The sequence below is a fragment of the Lissotriton vulgaris genome, chromosome 1_1, assembly GCF_964263255.1.
Source record: "Lissotriton vulgaris chromosome 1_1, aLisVul1.2, whole genome shotgun sequence".
NCBI lineage: Eukaryota > Metazoa > Chordata > Amphibia > Caudata > Salamandridae > Lissotriton > Lissotriton vulgaris.
Window position 1 is genome coordinate 1,733,872,524 of NC_141685.1, and position 14,231 is coordinate 1,733,886,754.

General features: G+C 45.2%; 1 protein-coding gene across 3 annotated transcripts in view; it reads right to left on the minus strand.

The window, feature by feature from the left end:
• The window catches only part of NUP107 (nucleoporin 107), a 590,137-nt gene that overhangs the window by 521,618 nt on the left and 54,288 nt on the right, over positions 1-14,231 (minus strand). For all 3 annotated transcript variants that reach the window (XM_086919004.1, XM_086919006.1, XM_086919003.1), the window contains exons 4-5: positions 13,219-13,334; positions 5,371-5,506 (exon numbers count right to left, since the gene is read on the minus strand). In XM_086919004.1, coding sequence (XP_086775130.1) covers positions 5,371-5,506; positions 13,219-13,334 — 252 coding nt within the window. The remainder of the gene's footprint in view (positions 1-5,370; positions 5,507-13,218; positions 13,335-14,231) is intronic.

Genomic DNA, 14,231 nt, shown 5'->3' on the forward strand with positions numbered 1-14,231 from the left:
GACATTGTTGCCCATACCAGATGAGAAAGACATTCAGGAACAGCATGATTGTTTTTTCCGAACAGAGGAGGAGACGAAAGGCAGAATAGATCTAAAAGATACACCACTCGTGGATCTGGATGGAATCCTATGGGTGGATGGATCTTGTTTTAAGCTTCCAAATGGAGAGACAACTGCAGCTTATGCTGTTACTACTTTGCATTCTGTGGTGGAGACAGCACGTATTGCACAGAATTCAGCCCAAGCAGCTGAGTTAATTGCTTTAACGAGGGCATGTGTTTTGGCGGAAGGAAGGAGGGTAAACATCTACACCGATAGCCAATATGCTTTTGGTGTAGCTCATAGTTTTGGTCGCCTGTGGAAGGAAAGAGGATTCTTTACTTCACATGGGACCAAAATACAGCATGGTCAGTTGGTGACTGACCTTCTTGATACACTTGCTTTGCCTAAACAAATAGCAATAATCAAATGTAGCGCTCACAAAAAGATTATCGGCGATGTGGGTCGTGGGAATGCTTTTGCAGATGAGGTAGCAAAAGAGACATCGAGAGATGTTACGAGCCGAATGTATGTTGCGGGCCCTGCGGGATGGATCAGAGAAGGAGGAATTTGTGAGGACACAATAGAAAGTGTGAGAATGATTCAAGAAGAGGTCACTGAGAAAGAGTTGAGTAAGTGAAAAGAAAGCTCGGGAATGTTGGATGCGACTGGGTGTTGGACGGAGTTGTCAGAGCATCAACGATGGCTGTTACCAGACGCCTATGTACTACCTGTAGTTACTATGGCGGATGATCCAGCCCATATTAATGCGAAGGGCCTTTGTAAAGTTTTGGCCCCAGTATGGCAGAATGAAGGAATTCCGAAATGTGCAGAAAACGTAGTAAAGCATTGCATTGTCTGTCTAATGCATAATCCAGGAAAGGGAACTCCGACTCCAGCAGGTCATTTTGCTCCCCCTACGTACCCTTTTGAGGTATTGCAAATATATTTCATTCACATGGATCGTTGCAATAACCTCAAATATGTTCTGGTGGTGGTTTGTGTCTTTTCCAGATGGATAGAGGCCTACCCCCTAAAAGGACAATACTGCTCTATCTACTGCTAAAGTTCTTTTGAAGGAGTTTTTCCCCCGAGGTTTGCTGCGCATTGTCTGGTCTGACAATGGAAGTGAATTTGTGGGCGAGATCATGCAGAAAGTATGTGCAGGTCTCCGTATCAAGCAAAAATGTAATGCGGCAAACCACTCTCAGTCAGCGGGATTGGTAGAGTGTTATAATGATACTCTAAAGCTCAAATTGGCAAAGATTCAGGCGAGCACAGGTCTCGCCTGGCCTGATGCCTTACCATTAGCACTTCTGTCTACAAGAACCACTGTTCATTCCCGCTTAGGTCGAAGTCCGTACGAGGTCGTCTTTGGGCGACCAGCAAATGTTTGGGGAGTGCCTCGCCCTAAAAAATACTCTGATATCCCATACCCACTGTTAATTGACTAATTGCATGACATCACCACTAAATTACGTGTTCTTCACCAACAGGTTCAAAACGCTTTGCCCGAGGCCTCCGCAGACCCAGGTCATTCCATCCAACCTGGCGACTGGGTCTGCATTAAAAACTTTCAGCGAAAGCGGAATCTGGAACCTCGTTGGGGCCCGCCGCGTCAAGTACTGTTAACTACGAGGACGGCTGTGAAGGTTTCTGGGAAGAAGAATTGGATCCACGGCGTGCACTGCAAGAAGATACCCCTGCCTTTGCCTTTTGACCAATGGGTTCGAGAGGGTATAGCGGACACGGAAAGTGAGACAGTACCTAGATTTGTACCATTCAGTAGTGCACGCCTGGACCATACAACCTGCGAGAAAGAGGATGACGATGTGTTACAGGAGGCTGTCCCAACACATCTACGTTTGAACACTGTGAATCCAGAAACCTTGTTTAAGGACCAGAAATTCCCAACAAGACTCGATATAATTTACGACCAAGAAGGGAACAATTGAATTTTTTATGATTTTTCTGGTCATACCTTTTCCTTTAAAAAAAAAATATATATATATTTTGTGTATGTATTTTTCTTCCACCATCCATCAAGTTGCAGGGTCACGGTATGAGTCTTAAGCTGTGACCCGAGTAGTGACCTAGGTTCCACAGGACTTGCAGTGTCATAGGACGGCTAACAACCACAGCTAAGTGATCTAGGACGATTACCGTGAGCAACGCCTTTAGAGTAATGGATGTCGAAATGGAAGTTAATGATCAGACTGTAAATATGAAACACCGATTTAAGAAACTTGTGGTTAGTCCATGCGGGATAACCCTGTGTATTTTAATATGCTTATGTACTCGATTAGCATGTGGAACCTGGATTGTTTATGTTTTGCAGCCTTTACATGTTCCTACTTCTGTCCCTGCATCTTTTTCTACTACTGCCTCCCCACACCGGTTCTATACATTTTCACCACACGAGCAGATCAGGAGGATCGAATATTTCAACAATTCGTTCATTCAGTTATTACATCAACACCAGTTAGTGATGAATACCACTGATTGTTGGGTATGTGGGCTCATGCCTCATAATACAGAAAGAGGCATGCCATACTTGGTTTTTCCATTCTCCTATGAAGGTTCCGCTTGGGCATATCTGGCTATGTTTTCTAATCTTTACCAGAATCAGTTGCGATACCCTCCTGGCAGTCCATATGGTGGTGGATCGGACTTAAGTCATAGCACTTTGATTAAGGGTATTGTTACTATGGCTAAGATTGCTCAGATTAGTAAGATTCCTGCAGATGAAAAGAGAGCATACGACGGATGGAACATAACCCGATATGTTACCACCCTTACTGAAAAAAAACAAATTGAGGAGCTCTCCACCAATTTGGACTGTGCCTCATCAAGGTAGTTTCTGTCTACAAATCAATGGTCAGAACGTTAAGAATCAGCCAGAAAGAAGTATCTGTTCCTATACCTATGTTCATACACCTCAGATTCCCTCACCGTTAGTGCCATCACAAGGCACATATTTCATCTGTCATGATAGAGCCTATACATGGCTTCCCACTTATTTCTCGAGAACATGTTATGTGGCTTTTCTACTTCCTCCAACCTATACCGCTCCTTCAAATCATCACAAAAAGAGGCTTGGTAGAGGAGTCTTTGATCAAAAGGACACAGCAGGACAACAGGACAGGAGGCAGCGGATTTCATCAAAGGGTTGCTTCCTTTTTGGGGCCCAATGGCCAATAGCAGAGACAGACACTTAGCTCGTGTTGTTGAGGCTACCATAAATGAAACTTCTGGAGCCTTGAGTAATGTAACAGCCGAGCTTCAGGCGGATCGTCTTATGACGTTACAAAATCGGATAGTTTTAGATATTATTCTTGCAGATAGGGGTGGAGTCTGTAAATTGATCGGGTCTAGTTGCTGTGTTTATATTCCTGATAATGCCCCTACGGTATACCAAGCCATCTCTACGCTACATACCTTCTCCCAGTCTATAAATCGGGATTCGGAGATTGGTCTGTGATGGGATGGTTTTGGGGACTACTGTCCACATGGGGATGGAAGATATTAACTTTCCTGGGAATGATTTTGGCTATTTATTCTCTTGTTGCCTTTGTGTGCAGTGTGGACCTGTAATATGTGGCCTGTGTGCTACTATGTGTGTCCCGAAGCCTGCATCACGAAAAACAGAGAACATAAGAATGATGATACAGCAACAGCTCGAGGACCTCATGGCCATTGATATCGATTCAGATTGACTTGAATCCTTGGTTAATTGCCTGAGTAATGGCAGAAGGAGGGTCCGAGGTTCTGCGATTTCAGATCTCATCCCGTATTTAGCTGTCATTTTGTGTCTTGTCGCCATTTTGTGTTGCCCTCACTCAGGCGGCACAGCGAACTCAATGCTTTTGCTTTTCCAGCTGCTACGTGTCCTTTCAGTTAAAAAGTAACTTCATTGTCCTTGTTCATGAAACCCGATATCAGGGTCTGGCCGAGTTCGTTAATCCATGTCTGGCTCGATTGATCCCTGTCTCAGCCGACTATTTGCCCTCTCCTATTCTTCTCTCATACTATCTTATCCAACTGGCCTTCAATATTCTCTCCTTGTATGCTCCTATTACACAACTTTCCATTGAAATACACCAGCATGTCCTGCCACCTGCGAGAGGGAATTGTGAACACCATCACTGATTAATTTGTTGGGAGGGGAAACACACGGGGTCCGAGAAAGAGGCGTTTACTAGGATACCTGATAGCTTGTTTTCCAACTTTTCCTATTGGTTCGTTTTGTGTGTGCGAGGAGTGGGATATCGTAAATGTGTTTTGTATAAGAGATTGTACGCCACGGATGGAAGTGGCAGTCTCCTTAGAATCCACCCTGTGTGTAACTTCTGGGACAACTGTGCTTAGCTGCAGCTAATAAACCTGGCTTCCACGCTCAACGGAATGTCTCGTGTCTCTGTTAGTAACAAGGCAGGTGAGCCCGGGGATTAAGGCGTGCCCTGCGCCGCCCGGCCCATAAGGCAGAGAATATGCATTCCTGGTGTCAGGGGCACACCACTGAATTTAAGGGCATTTAAAGGAGTGAAGAATAGTAGCCAATGGGCTACTTACCCTTGGGGTCACTACACCCTTATATGACCCCTTCCAGTGCGGAGTGGGTCCCAGAGTTTAGAATTCCACCAACAACAAAAAAAGGTGGAATCCTTCTTTCGTGGAGCACATCAGGCAGCCCACCTTGGAGGTTTGACTAGCCTGGTGGTGCAACATGCCTTCTTGCATACCTAATTTCCAGCCTGCCATGGTGGGAAATGTGCCTTAGGGCAGTGGGTGGCATCTCCCAGGTCTGGGGGAAGCCATGGCTGAATATCAAAGGCGGCGGGAGCTATGCTAAATCATTAGCTATCCTGCTGCAGGGTGCATTATATTGCATGTGAGATTATATCTGCACGAGCGGCTATACCCCTGTGCTGACTAGTTCACATTATTAGATGGTACGAATGATCAGAGAGGCAATCTTAATTATATGTACTGGGCACTGGTCATGACAAGTTTCCCAGCAACATGATGATTTTACTGAAACCTACGGTGTTTGGTATGAAACAATGTGTCTTAATAAATCTGTACTTTTATCAGTACTAGATTTATTATGACATCCACCGAGATGGCACCGAAGATGTGCCCCTTGAAAAACCTACTGATCTAGGGTGCTGGCTGAGTGGCATCATCCAGACTGCAATCCACGGACAAGTTTCTGACCCCCTGCAGGTGATAGCCTGTGCTCTTTGAGTGGAGAAACAATGCCTACTCCAGAGGAAGGTGTTCAAAATATTTTGATTTATACAACTGTTGAAAAATGAAAGTGCATCTTACCAGCTTCCCCAGGATCTTCTTCCTGTAGTAACACTGCACTCATGGTGACTTCCTCAGTGAAACTGGAAGAGTCCAAAATTCCAGTTCTCTGCGGCGTAAAGGTAGTTCCCCAATTACTCTCATCCAGATTGGATAACTAAAGAACAGATGATAAACACATTGTATGAGCAACAAAGAAACAACAAGAAGGAAAAAAGAAAGGAAGAATAATCTCCGCCTTTTTATGATATTGCTCATGGGCACTTTATTTAAAACAAAGTTCTACGGATATATGGGTCTGGATAATTATATCCTGACTGCTGCTAAATATTGGCACTGCTGAGCAGTAACTTTTTGTTCCCACTCACGGTATGGGTCTTCACTTAAATCAAATTACAGCAAATCTTCTGGACATTTAGTTAATAACTAAAATACCTTGCAAACTGAAAATGTCAATATCCACTATTCACCTCAAACACATTTAGCAAGTACGAACACATTTCTGACGTATGCAAATGGAGGGAAACCCTTAGTAGATTTAATCACTGATAAGGGTGAAGACAAAATTAACAAAACTGACATTTTTTAGGGCGTTCTAACCTACATCCTGATTCTGTTGGCTCAACAGCACTGGTAAACAGCCACTATCCCTTCACTGGTTTTGAAATACATATGCTGGATACTTAAAATATGGCATTTTCTTGCTTTTGTTTAAATCTGCTTGGTTTTTCACTGTAGACTCATTGTCAACTGTTTTCAAACCACGCATACAAGGATTCAATCTGAGACAAATTGCATTTACTTTCTAATGGCTGGATGACAATTCACCAAAGCAAGGAAAGTCACAAAATGACAGAAAGGATGCTGTGCAATTATTTCAACGACATGGTTTTATTCTACCTGCCCCCAATCAATTCCTATTCTAGGGCAGCCACTGAATAATTAAGATGTTCCAAAGAACAGCCAAGCCAACAAACATTAAGATAAGGAAACAGGAATAAGCAGAAGGTGGGTGAACTGGAGATAAAAATGGTCAGCAACTTGATTGTCCTTCCCTGGAAGGTGTTCTGCTAGGAGAAAAATATTTTTGGGAATCGTCCACTTCCAGATGCTTTGAGCCAGATGGGACAGCTGTGGAGAGTGCGTCCCTCCCTGTTTCTGGATATAGTACATTGCGGTCATGTTGTCCGTCCGGATCAACACCGTCTTGCTGTACAAGTATTTCTGAAAAGCTGTCAAGGCTAGGAATATCGCTAGCAACTCTAGTTGGTTGATATGTAGCCTTCTCTGCTTGTTTGTCCAGAGCCCCTGTACTGTGTATTGAAGGAGATGGGCTCCCCAGCCTGTTAGTGATGCGTCCGCTGTTAGTACTAGTTGTGGAACTGGCTCTTGGAACAGTCGCCCTTTGGTAAGGTTTTGTGGGTTCCACCACTGCAGAGAGTTGTATGCACGACTGTCTACCAACACTAGGTCTTTCAGTTGTCCTTGAGCCTGGTTCCATTGCCGTGCTAGGCATTCCTGCAATGGGCCCATCTGAAGTCTGGCATGGGGGCAATGAATATGCAGGAGGCCATCATGCCTATGAGTTGCATGAAGATTTGAGCTGGCAAAGAGTGTTTTGGCAGGAATTTGCGAATAAGTGTCTGCATACTGGCTATCCTTGCTGAGTTTGGATACGCCTTTGCCACCGAGGTGTTTATGGTGGCTCCCAGGTACTGCTGTATGTGGGATGGTTGCAGATGTGATTTTGTGTAGTTGATTGAGAATCCTAGGCTGTGTAACACCTGGATTGTTTGAGACGTGTGTGCTGCACATTGGTGGTTTGATTTTGCTTGTATAAGCCAATCGTCCAGGTAAGGGTACACATGGACATGCTGCCTCCTGAGATGTGCTGCTACGGTCGCTAAGTTATTGTAAGCAGGGGAAACCCAATTAACCCTTGTAGGCTTGGGCGCTGTACGGTTAAGGTCAAGGTGTGCTACAAGGGACTTAATTCAAACAATAATTGAACTTAGTTATGAGTTGTACTAATGTAACACACTCAAAGGAATCCACAGGATATCACACTGAATATACAGTTGAAATAAATCAATGGAAGGGTAAAAATAGAACACACAGAGATGGAAGTTCGGAGAGATTTATATTTACTCAAAAGACATATGATTGGGGAGACAAATACACAAAGTGAAATAAAGCAATAGTTATGAACAGAGGTAAACACTAATTTCTCTACAATTCACAACTAAAAACATCAGCTCCTGGTGGATTAAACAGACAACCAAAATTAATTAATAAAGAGTGGTCGTGTGTTAGTGCCAAAGCAACGTGACTGGAGATGATGGAAGTGTCGACGTTTCGGTCTAAAGGGCAGTCGTCATGTAGACCATCATCAGGACAGAATATTTCATTGCTGAAAATACTCCCTGAAATTCATGAAAATGTGCTGTAGCAAGATGGCCTTGGACGGTGGGTTGGCGCGAAGCACAGTGTCAGAAAACAAAATCTTAGATTTGAAGAAATAGGGCCACTTCGGTTGGCTTTATGCGGTGAGTTAACGTGAAGCACGGTATCGGAGTGAAATCATAAGTTTGAAGAAATAGGGCCACATCAGTTGGCCGAATCTCAAGAACCACTTGATTGAAGCAGCGTGATGCACTCGTTTTCAAGACGATCTCGTGGGTAGCGTCCTATGTCGGCATGCAGGTTCGTCAGCATTTTGTAAACACTCTTGGAGCCGTGGTAACCCCAAAGGGAAAAACCTTGAATTGGTAGTGTTGACCTTCTATTGTGAACCTGAGGTATTTTCTGTGGGCTGGATGGATGGGTATGTGGAAATACGCATCTTTGAGGTCCAGTGTCGCTAGGAAATCCCCCTGTTGTAGCAACGGGAGCACTTGTTGTAATGTTATCATATGAAAGTGCTCCAACAGTATGTATTGATTTAGGGGTCTGAGGTCCAATATTGGTCTGAGAGAGTTGTCCTTCTTGGGAATAAGGAAATATAGGGAGTATCCCCCTGTCCCTTGCTGTTGGAAAGGGACTTGCTCTATGGCCCCCTTTTCTAGCATGCAGTTAATCTCTTGTTGTAACAGGGTGATGTGTTCTTTGGACATTGGACGATGTCTGGGTGGTATGTTTGGTGGTGTAGAAGTCAGTTCTAGGCAGTAGCAAGACTGGATAATTTCTCTCACCCACCTGTCTGTGGTAATTGTGTTCCAGACGGGTAGGAACTGTTGGAGTCTGCCTCCGAACGGTGTTAAGTGGTCTGGAAGTAGTTTAATAGAGTCACGGTTTTGAGGCAGTGGAGGCTCTGGTGTTATTGTCTCCACGTCCTCTTCGCTTGGTGTGGTTACCTCTGTAGCCTCCTCTGGTTGTGTTTTTGGAAAAGGAACTTTGTGTGTTCCCTTTATATGAGGTCGTTGTTTGTGAGGAATGTCCATGTGTATTTGCCCTGTATGAGGAGCGACGAAAGGAGCCCCTTTCTAGCTGAAATTGCAATGCCCCCATTGATTTTGCTATCTCTGAGTCCTTTTTCTTTTTATCCAAAATGGTGTCGACAGCAGGGCCAAATAAAAAGTCCTGATTAACAGGCTGGTTGAGGATAGTGGACTGTACCTCATTTTTGAAACCAGAAATACGCAGCCATGCATGTCTGCAGAGTAGAACGCTAGTGTTGATTGACCTAGCTGCAGTGTCTGCTGCGTCAAGCGCGCATTTGATGGAGGCGTTAGTTATGAATTTCCCCTCCTGTATGAGATCTTGGGCTTGTGCTTGGAAAGGCTCAGGTAGGTGTTGCATTAGGGTCTCTAGCTGGTCATAATGCGCCCCGTCATAACGAGCCAGTAGGGCTTGTGTATTAGCGATCCTCCAAGAGTTGGAGGTTTGTGCTGCTACTCTTTTCACTGATGCCTCTGGTATTTTTGATTCTTTGTCTGAGGGAGGTGCCTCCCCGGTGGTTTGGGAGTTTGCTTGTTTAAGTGCGTTGGCCATCACCAGTGAATCAAGTGGTAACTGCCCTTTGATGTAAGTAGGGTCTGTAGGGGCTGCCCTATACTTTTCTTCTATTCTGGGGTTGATCACCCGTGCCCTGGCTGTATCCTTAAATATGTCAGGTGCATGTTTCAGAACTCCCTTTAACATGGAAAGTGTTTTGACACTTTTTTCTGATGTAGGGAAGGTATCAAACAAGAAGTCTTCCTAAACAGGGTAGTTATGCATATCCACGTTGTGGAACTGTGCAGCCCCGTCTATGAGCCGATTAAAAGCTACGGTGTCATCTGTAGGTGACGGCTTAGTTGGATAAGAGGACATATCAGGGATGGGATGGGTGTTGTAAGGGTCAGTTGGCTATACCCATGGTTCCTGTGGTTCAGGGTCCTGTGGGAAGTCATATTCAGGCTGTGGCTCATCCCCTGTGTCACCTTCATTATCCCCGTGATGAGAGGGAGAATAAGGAATGTATGGATTAAAAGGAGTAGTAGGCATGGTAGGTTGAAAAGGAATTAAGGGTCTAAAAGGAGAAGTCCCAAAGTCCTTTTTCTTCAGTGGAATAGGGGACTGAGGTTCAAAGTCCAAAGGCCTCTTTTTCCTATGCAGGATGGTAACTTTACCAGTCTCTGGGTTGATAAAAATCTTTGCTTGGTCGTCAGAGGGATATGGGTGGAAGAGTTCTTCCTCAACAGTCCTGGGTTTTGTAATTTGCATACGTATAGCGCGTTATCATCAACGGTCTCTAAGCGCTGAGAGAGAGGAACTTGCTTTGGATTACTGGTGGGGAGGCAGTACTTTACTGTGCGCCCCAGGCTTGCTTAAGGAGAATGGTTTTGAGTTGTTTCCTGAAAGGAAGTGTTTTTGGGGGACGGTACACGACCAGGACGGTGACAAAAGCTGAGGAAGAGTGGAATTTAGCCCCTAGTACATCCGCCCCTTCAATGCTTTCAGTGAGGAAGGTCTCAGCCTTCAGGGAGTTTTTGTGCCGGATAGCCACCCCTCCTCCTCGTGTGCTGCCTGGCCTGTTGTGATAGAGGGCCGCGTAGTTGGGGGGAATGGATGCTACAAGGTCAGGGGTAGATGAGTCCTCGAGCCATGTCTCTGTGATACCTAGCATATCGATTGTTTAATCTTGCAGTAGTGTAAATACCTCCAGGTGGTGTTTTTGTAGTGAGCGGGTGTTTAGTGAAGCAAAAGTGAGGGTCAGGGGTTTTCGGGGGCCAGCGGCTTGCCAGTGGCCCTCTGGATAGAAGGCCTCAGTAGCCCTTCAGATTTAAGACGGACGCTACCCTATTATCCAGTGTGATTGATGGGCTTTTCAGTAGGTGAAGGTCTGCCCAGGAGTATGTTAAGCCTCTGGCAGGGGTTCTGGCCCCTGGGCCCGGGAGAGCGCAGATGGGCATGCCTTTGGCGCGCCACCGGCTCGCCCGCTGCGCGATTTTTCCAGCTTGAAAGAAATAGGCAGAGTCACCACCCACCCGCCAATCAGCCCTGCTGTCCAGCGGCTGTCAATTCCCAGCACTAGACCGGTAACTGACCGGAAGTGCTTCTACCAGGAAGCATCGAGTAGTGGGGGGTTAAGATATGGCAGAACACGTTGAAATGTTATTTTAAAACTATTACATCAGTTAAAAAATAATCCAAACACTGTGCAAACAAGCAAATTAGCAGCGATTCAATTTTTAAAAGGCAGCGAGCGTGGCAGCGTTTCAGTCAGCTCACCACACCTGAGTAGGGCTCTCTCATCTGTGCGCCAGTTCACACGTGGATGAAATAGGCAGAGTCACCACCCACCCGCCAATCAGCCCTGCTGTGCAGCGGCTGTCAATTCCCAGCACTAGACCGGTAACCGACCGGAAGTGCTTCTACCAGGAAGCGTCGTGAAGTGGGGGGGTTAAGATATGGCAGAACACGGTAAAATGTTACTTTTTAAAACTATTACATCAGTTAAAAAATAATCCAAACACTTTGAAAACAAGCAAATTAGCAGCAATTCAATTTTTAAAAGGCAGCGAGCGTGGCAGCGTTTCAGTCAGCCCACCACACCTAAGCAGGGCCCTCTCATGAGTCTTAGACTTTGGTTTTTCGACGACCTTAGGTTTAGGAGCCGACTTTTTCGGCTCAGGGCCTTTTTTCGGGTCGACTGTCTCTTTCGGGTCGACGCGTTTTTTTGTGCTCCGTAGGCTTCTTCGGAGTGTTGTCTCCAGAGTCGATGTTTTTGTTGGGATCGACTGGAGACTTTTGTTTTTTCGGCAGAGTGTCCTTTGTAGAGTCGATTGTCTTTTTTGGATCGACCGGTGTCGTCGGATCCGGTGTTTTCGGTCCAAGAGGTACGACGCCTTTTGTCGGGTCGACGTTTTTCGGTGCCGAAGGCTTGTTTGGATCGGCGACCTTCTTTGGTTCCGCGCCCTTGGGTTGTGTGGCCTTGTTGAGGGTCGACAACCTCTTTTGTGTCGACAAGTTTGGGCTGCACGGCCTTCCTGGAGTCGACAGTCTTTTTCGGCTCGACGCTCTTTGGCTGTACGGCCGCTTTCGGATCGACACCCTTCGGGTCGACCTTCTTTGGCTCTGGAACCTTCTTTGGAACGATGTTACTGGGCCCTGGGGTTTCCGAAGGTTTTGGTTTCGGTTTCGGAGCCGAGCCGGATGGCGGGACAATCGAAACTTTATGATCTTGGCTAAGGCCTTTTGGAGATGCCTTGACCGGAGCCGTTGTTATCGAGGTAGATGGTGTCGGGGGCAGGGTACTCACGATTTGCCCCGGTGGGATCTCGTAATCGGAGTCAGAGTAGTCCTCTACGGTGACGATCTCTAGATCCGAGTCTGGCGCCTCTTGTAGTTCTTGGTCGTCATCGAAGATGTTGTCCGGTTCCGGGGCGGTCGTTGCATTTCTTGCCTGGCTGAACGTCGGTTCCGAATTGTTTTCTTGGATCGAAACTGTGCACAGGCTGGACTGCTTTCCCCTTTATGGTCTGGGGAAAGGCACTTGTTGCATACTGAGTGCTTATCAGTATGTGGGAACTTGGCGTGGCATTGCAGGAACCTTTTAAACGGGCTTCTTTCCATAGACGGTCCGCTCACGAGGCGTTGAAAAGGCCCAACGGCCCGCGTCGACGACCGCTTGAGATGGAAAACTGGATTGAGTAGAGAGGGACCGATTGAGAACAATACCGTCGAATCGAAGGCCTTTTGGCCTTTAGAAAAGTTTTGTTTTTGATTCCAAAGTTGGAGTATAGGAGTTTGCATCCAAACCCAATGGCGGAAAAAAACAATCTGAGGATGAAGAGGATGCCCATGCACACTGTAGTCCAGGGGAGGAGTCACCTAACTCGTGATACTTCGAAGACTCTTCCAAGACAACAAGTGCAATCATCCGGACACAATACTAGGCGGCGATCTATGCACAAGATATGAATTCAGCAGCCCACATGCCTCGAACAAAGGCATTACTTTGTCTTTGCATTGTGCAGCAACACCCAATATCATTGGAAACACAGGTTTTATGATAATGCAGATCTTTGAAAAAGGAGATCACTACACCATTTTATGACCAGAAAGTTCACCAATGCCACAAACAGTCTGCAATCTGTGCCATAAGAAGTTTCAACTATAAAGGCTGATGTAATTCTCAAACAAAGAAATATGCACTTCAATAGGATTATATCAAGACCAATTTCACATCCTGTTGTTCACACTTGTTATTTGACAACTACAAAAGTAGAATATCATGGCGGACAGAAAACAACAAAAAAAACATTAAACCTGCTCCCAGGAATGTTCCAAGCAGGAGATAGAATTAAAATGAAGTTGTTTAGTGACAGGATCATTAGGATTTCCTACCTTATACCAGGTACTGATTCTGGATGGGAAATAACTCACCATAGACAGATTACCAAGGCGCCCTGGAGTCTGCGTCACATGAGTAGACCTGCCTCCACTTCCTAGAATAGCAGAAACATCTGGCTGTCTTGTAGCACTGCGGGTCTGTGGAGTCACTGAAAACAAAGGACAACTTCAGCTTTACAGTAGACCAAGAGTACCACACAATTGTGAACCCTCGCCCTCTCGCCACAAAGCTCAAACCAAGCTACACCAATGGTGGATCAGAGATAGAACCAGGGATCCTGGCAGTCCAGTGCTACAACAAGAATACATGTAAAATAAGTTAATGCACCTTGATATAATATGAAAACTGATAATCTGGGAAAGCTACCTTCAACTGATGCTCTCAGCTCTCTTCAGAACTACCTATTCTGTTACGCACCGAAGACCATTCTCTACCAAAAATACATTCTCCATGCATGCATATACCGATTGCTCCTACTGCACAAGTCTTAAACTTTTCCATTTCCTATTGATCCACAAGTCACTCACTGTTGCTCAGGATTTTGGACATTTAATTACAAAAGTCTCCTGCAATACAATCCAATTACAGTGGCAAGTTCCGCAAAGCAAATACAAATAATTGTTAACGTAATGTTCTCTCTACAAACTGCTTTGCCCATCCATATACCACCATATGTTTATATGCCGAGATTTGGATGGATTCTGCAAAACTGATCAAACACCATGTTATTACACAAATAGGGACAGCTTTACATCTTAAGATTATGAATTCCGTAGCTGTATTTTCAACACAGCAATGCACTTAAGATTTAAAAAACAAAAAGAATTATCACTTACCGTAAAAAGACTCATTTTATTGCATTATCACTCGGACACCTTGAATAAAGTAAGGCTGCTTAGACAGTGCTTAAAAAGCACTGGAGAGAAACGATTTGCTGATTTAGCATCTAGCTATAAAGGCAAATCTACTGGTGGTACAGTACATTTGGACAACTACATGTGCAATGTACCATTATCTCAGAAATCAAGCAAATTAAATCACCAAT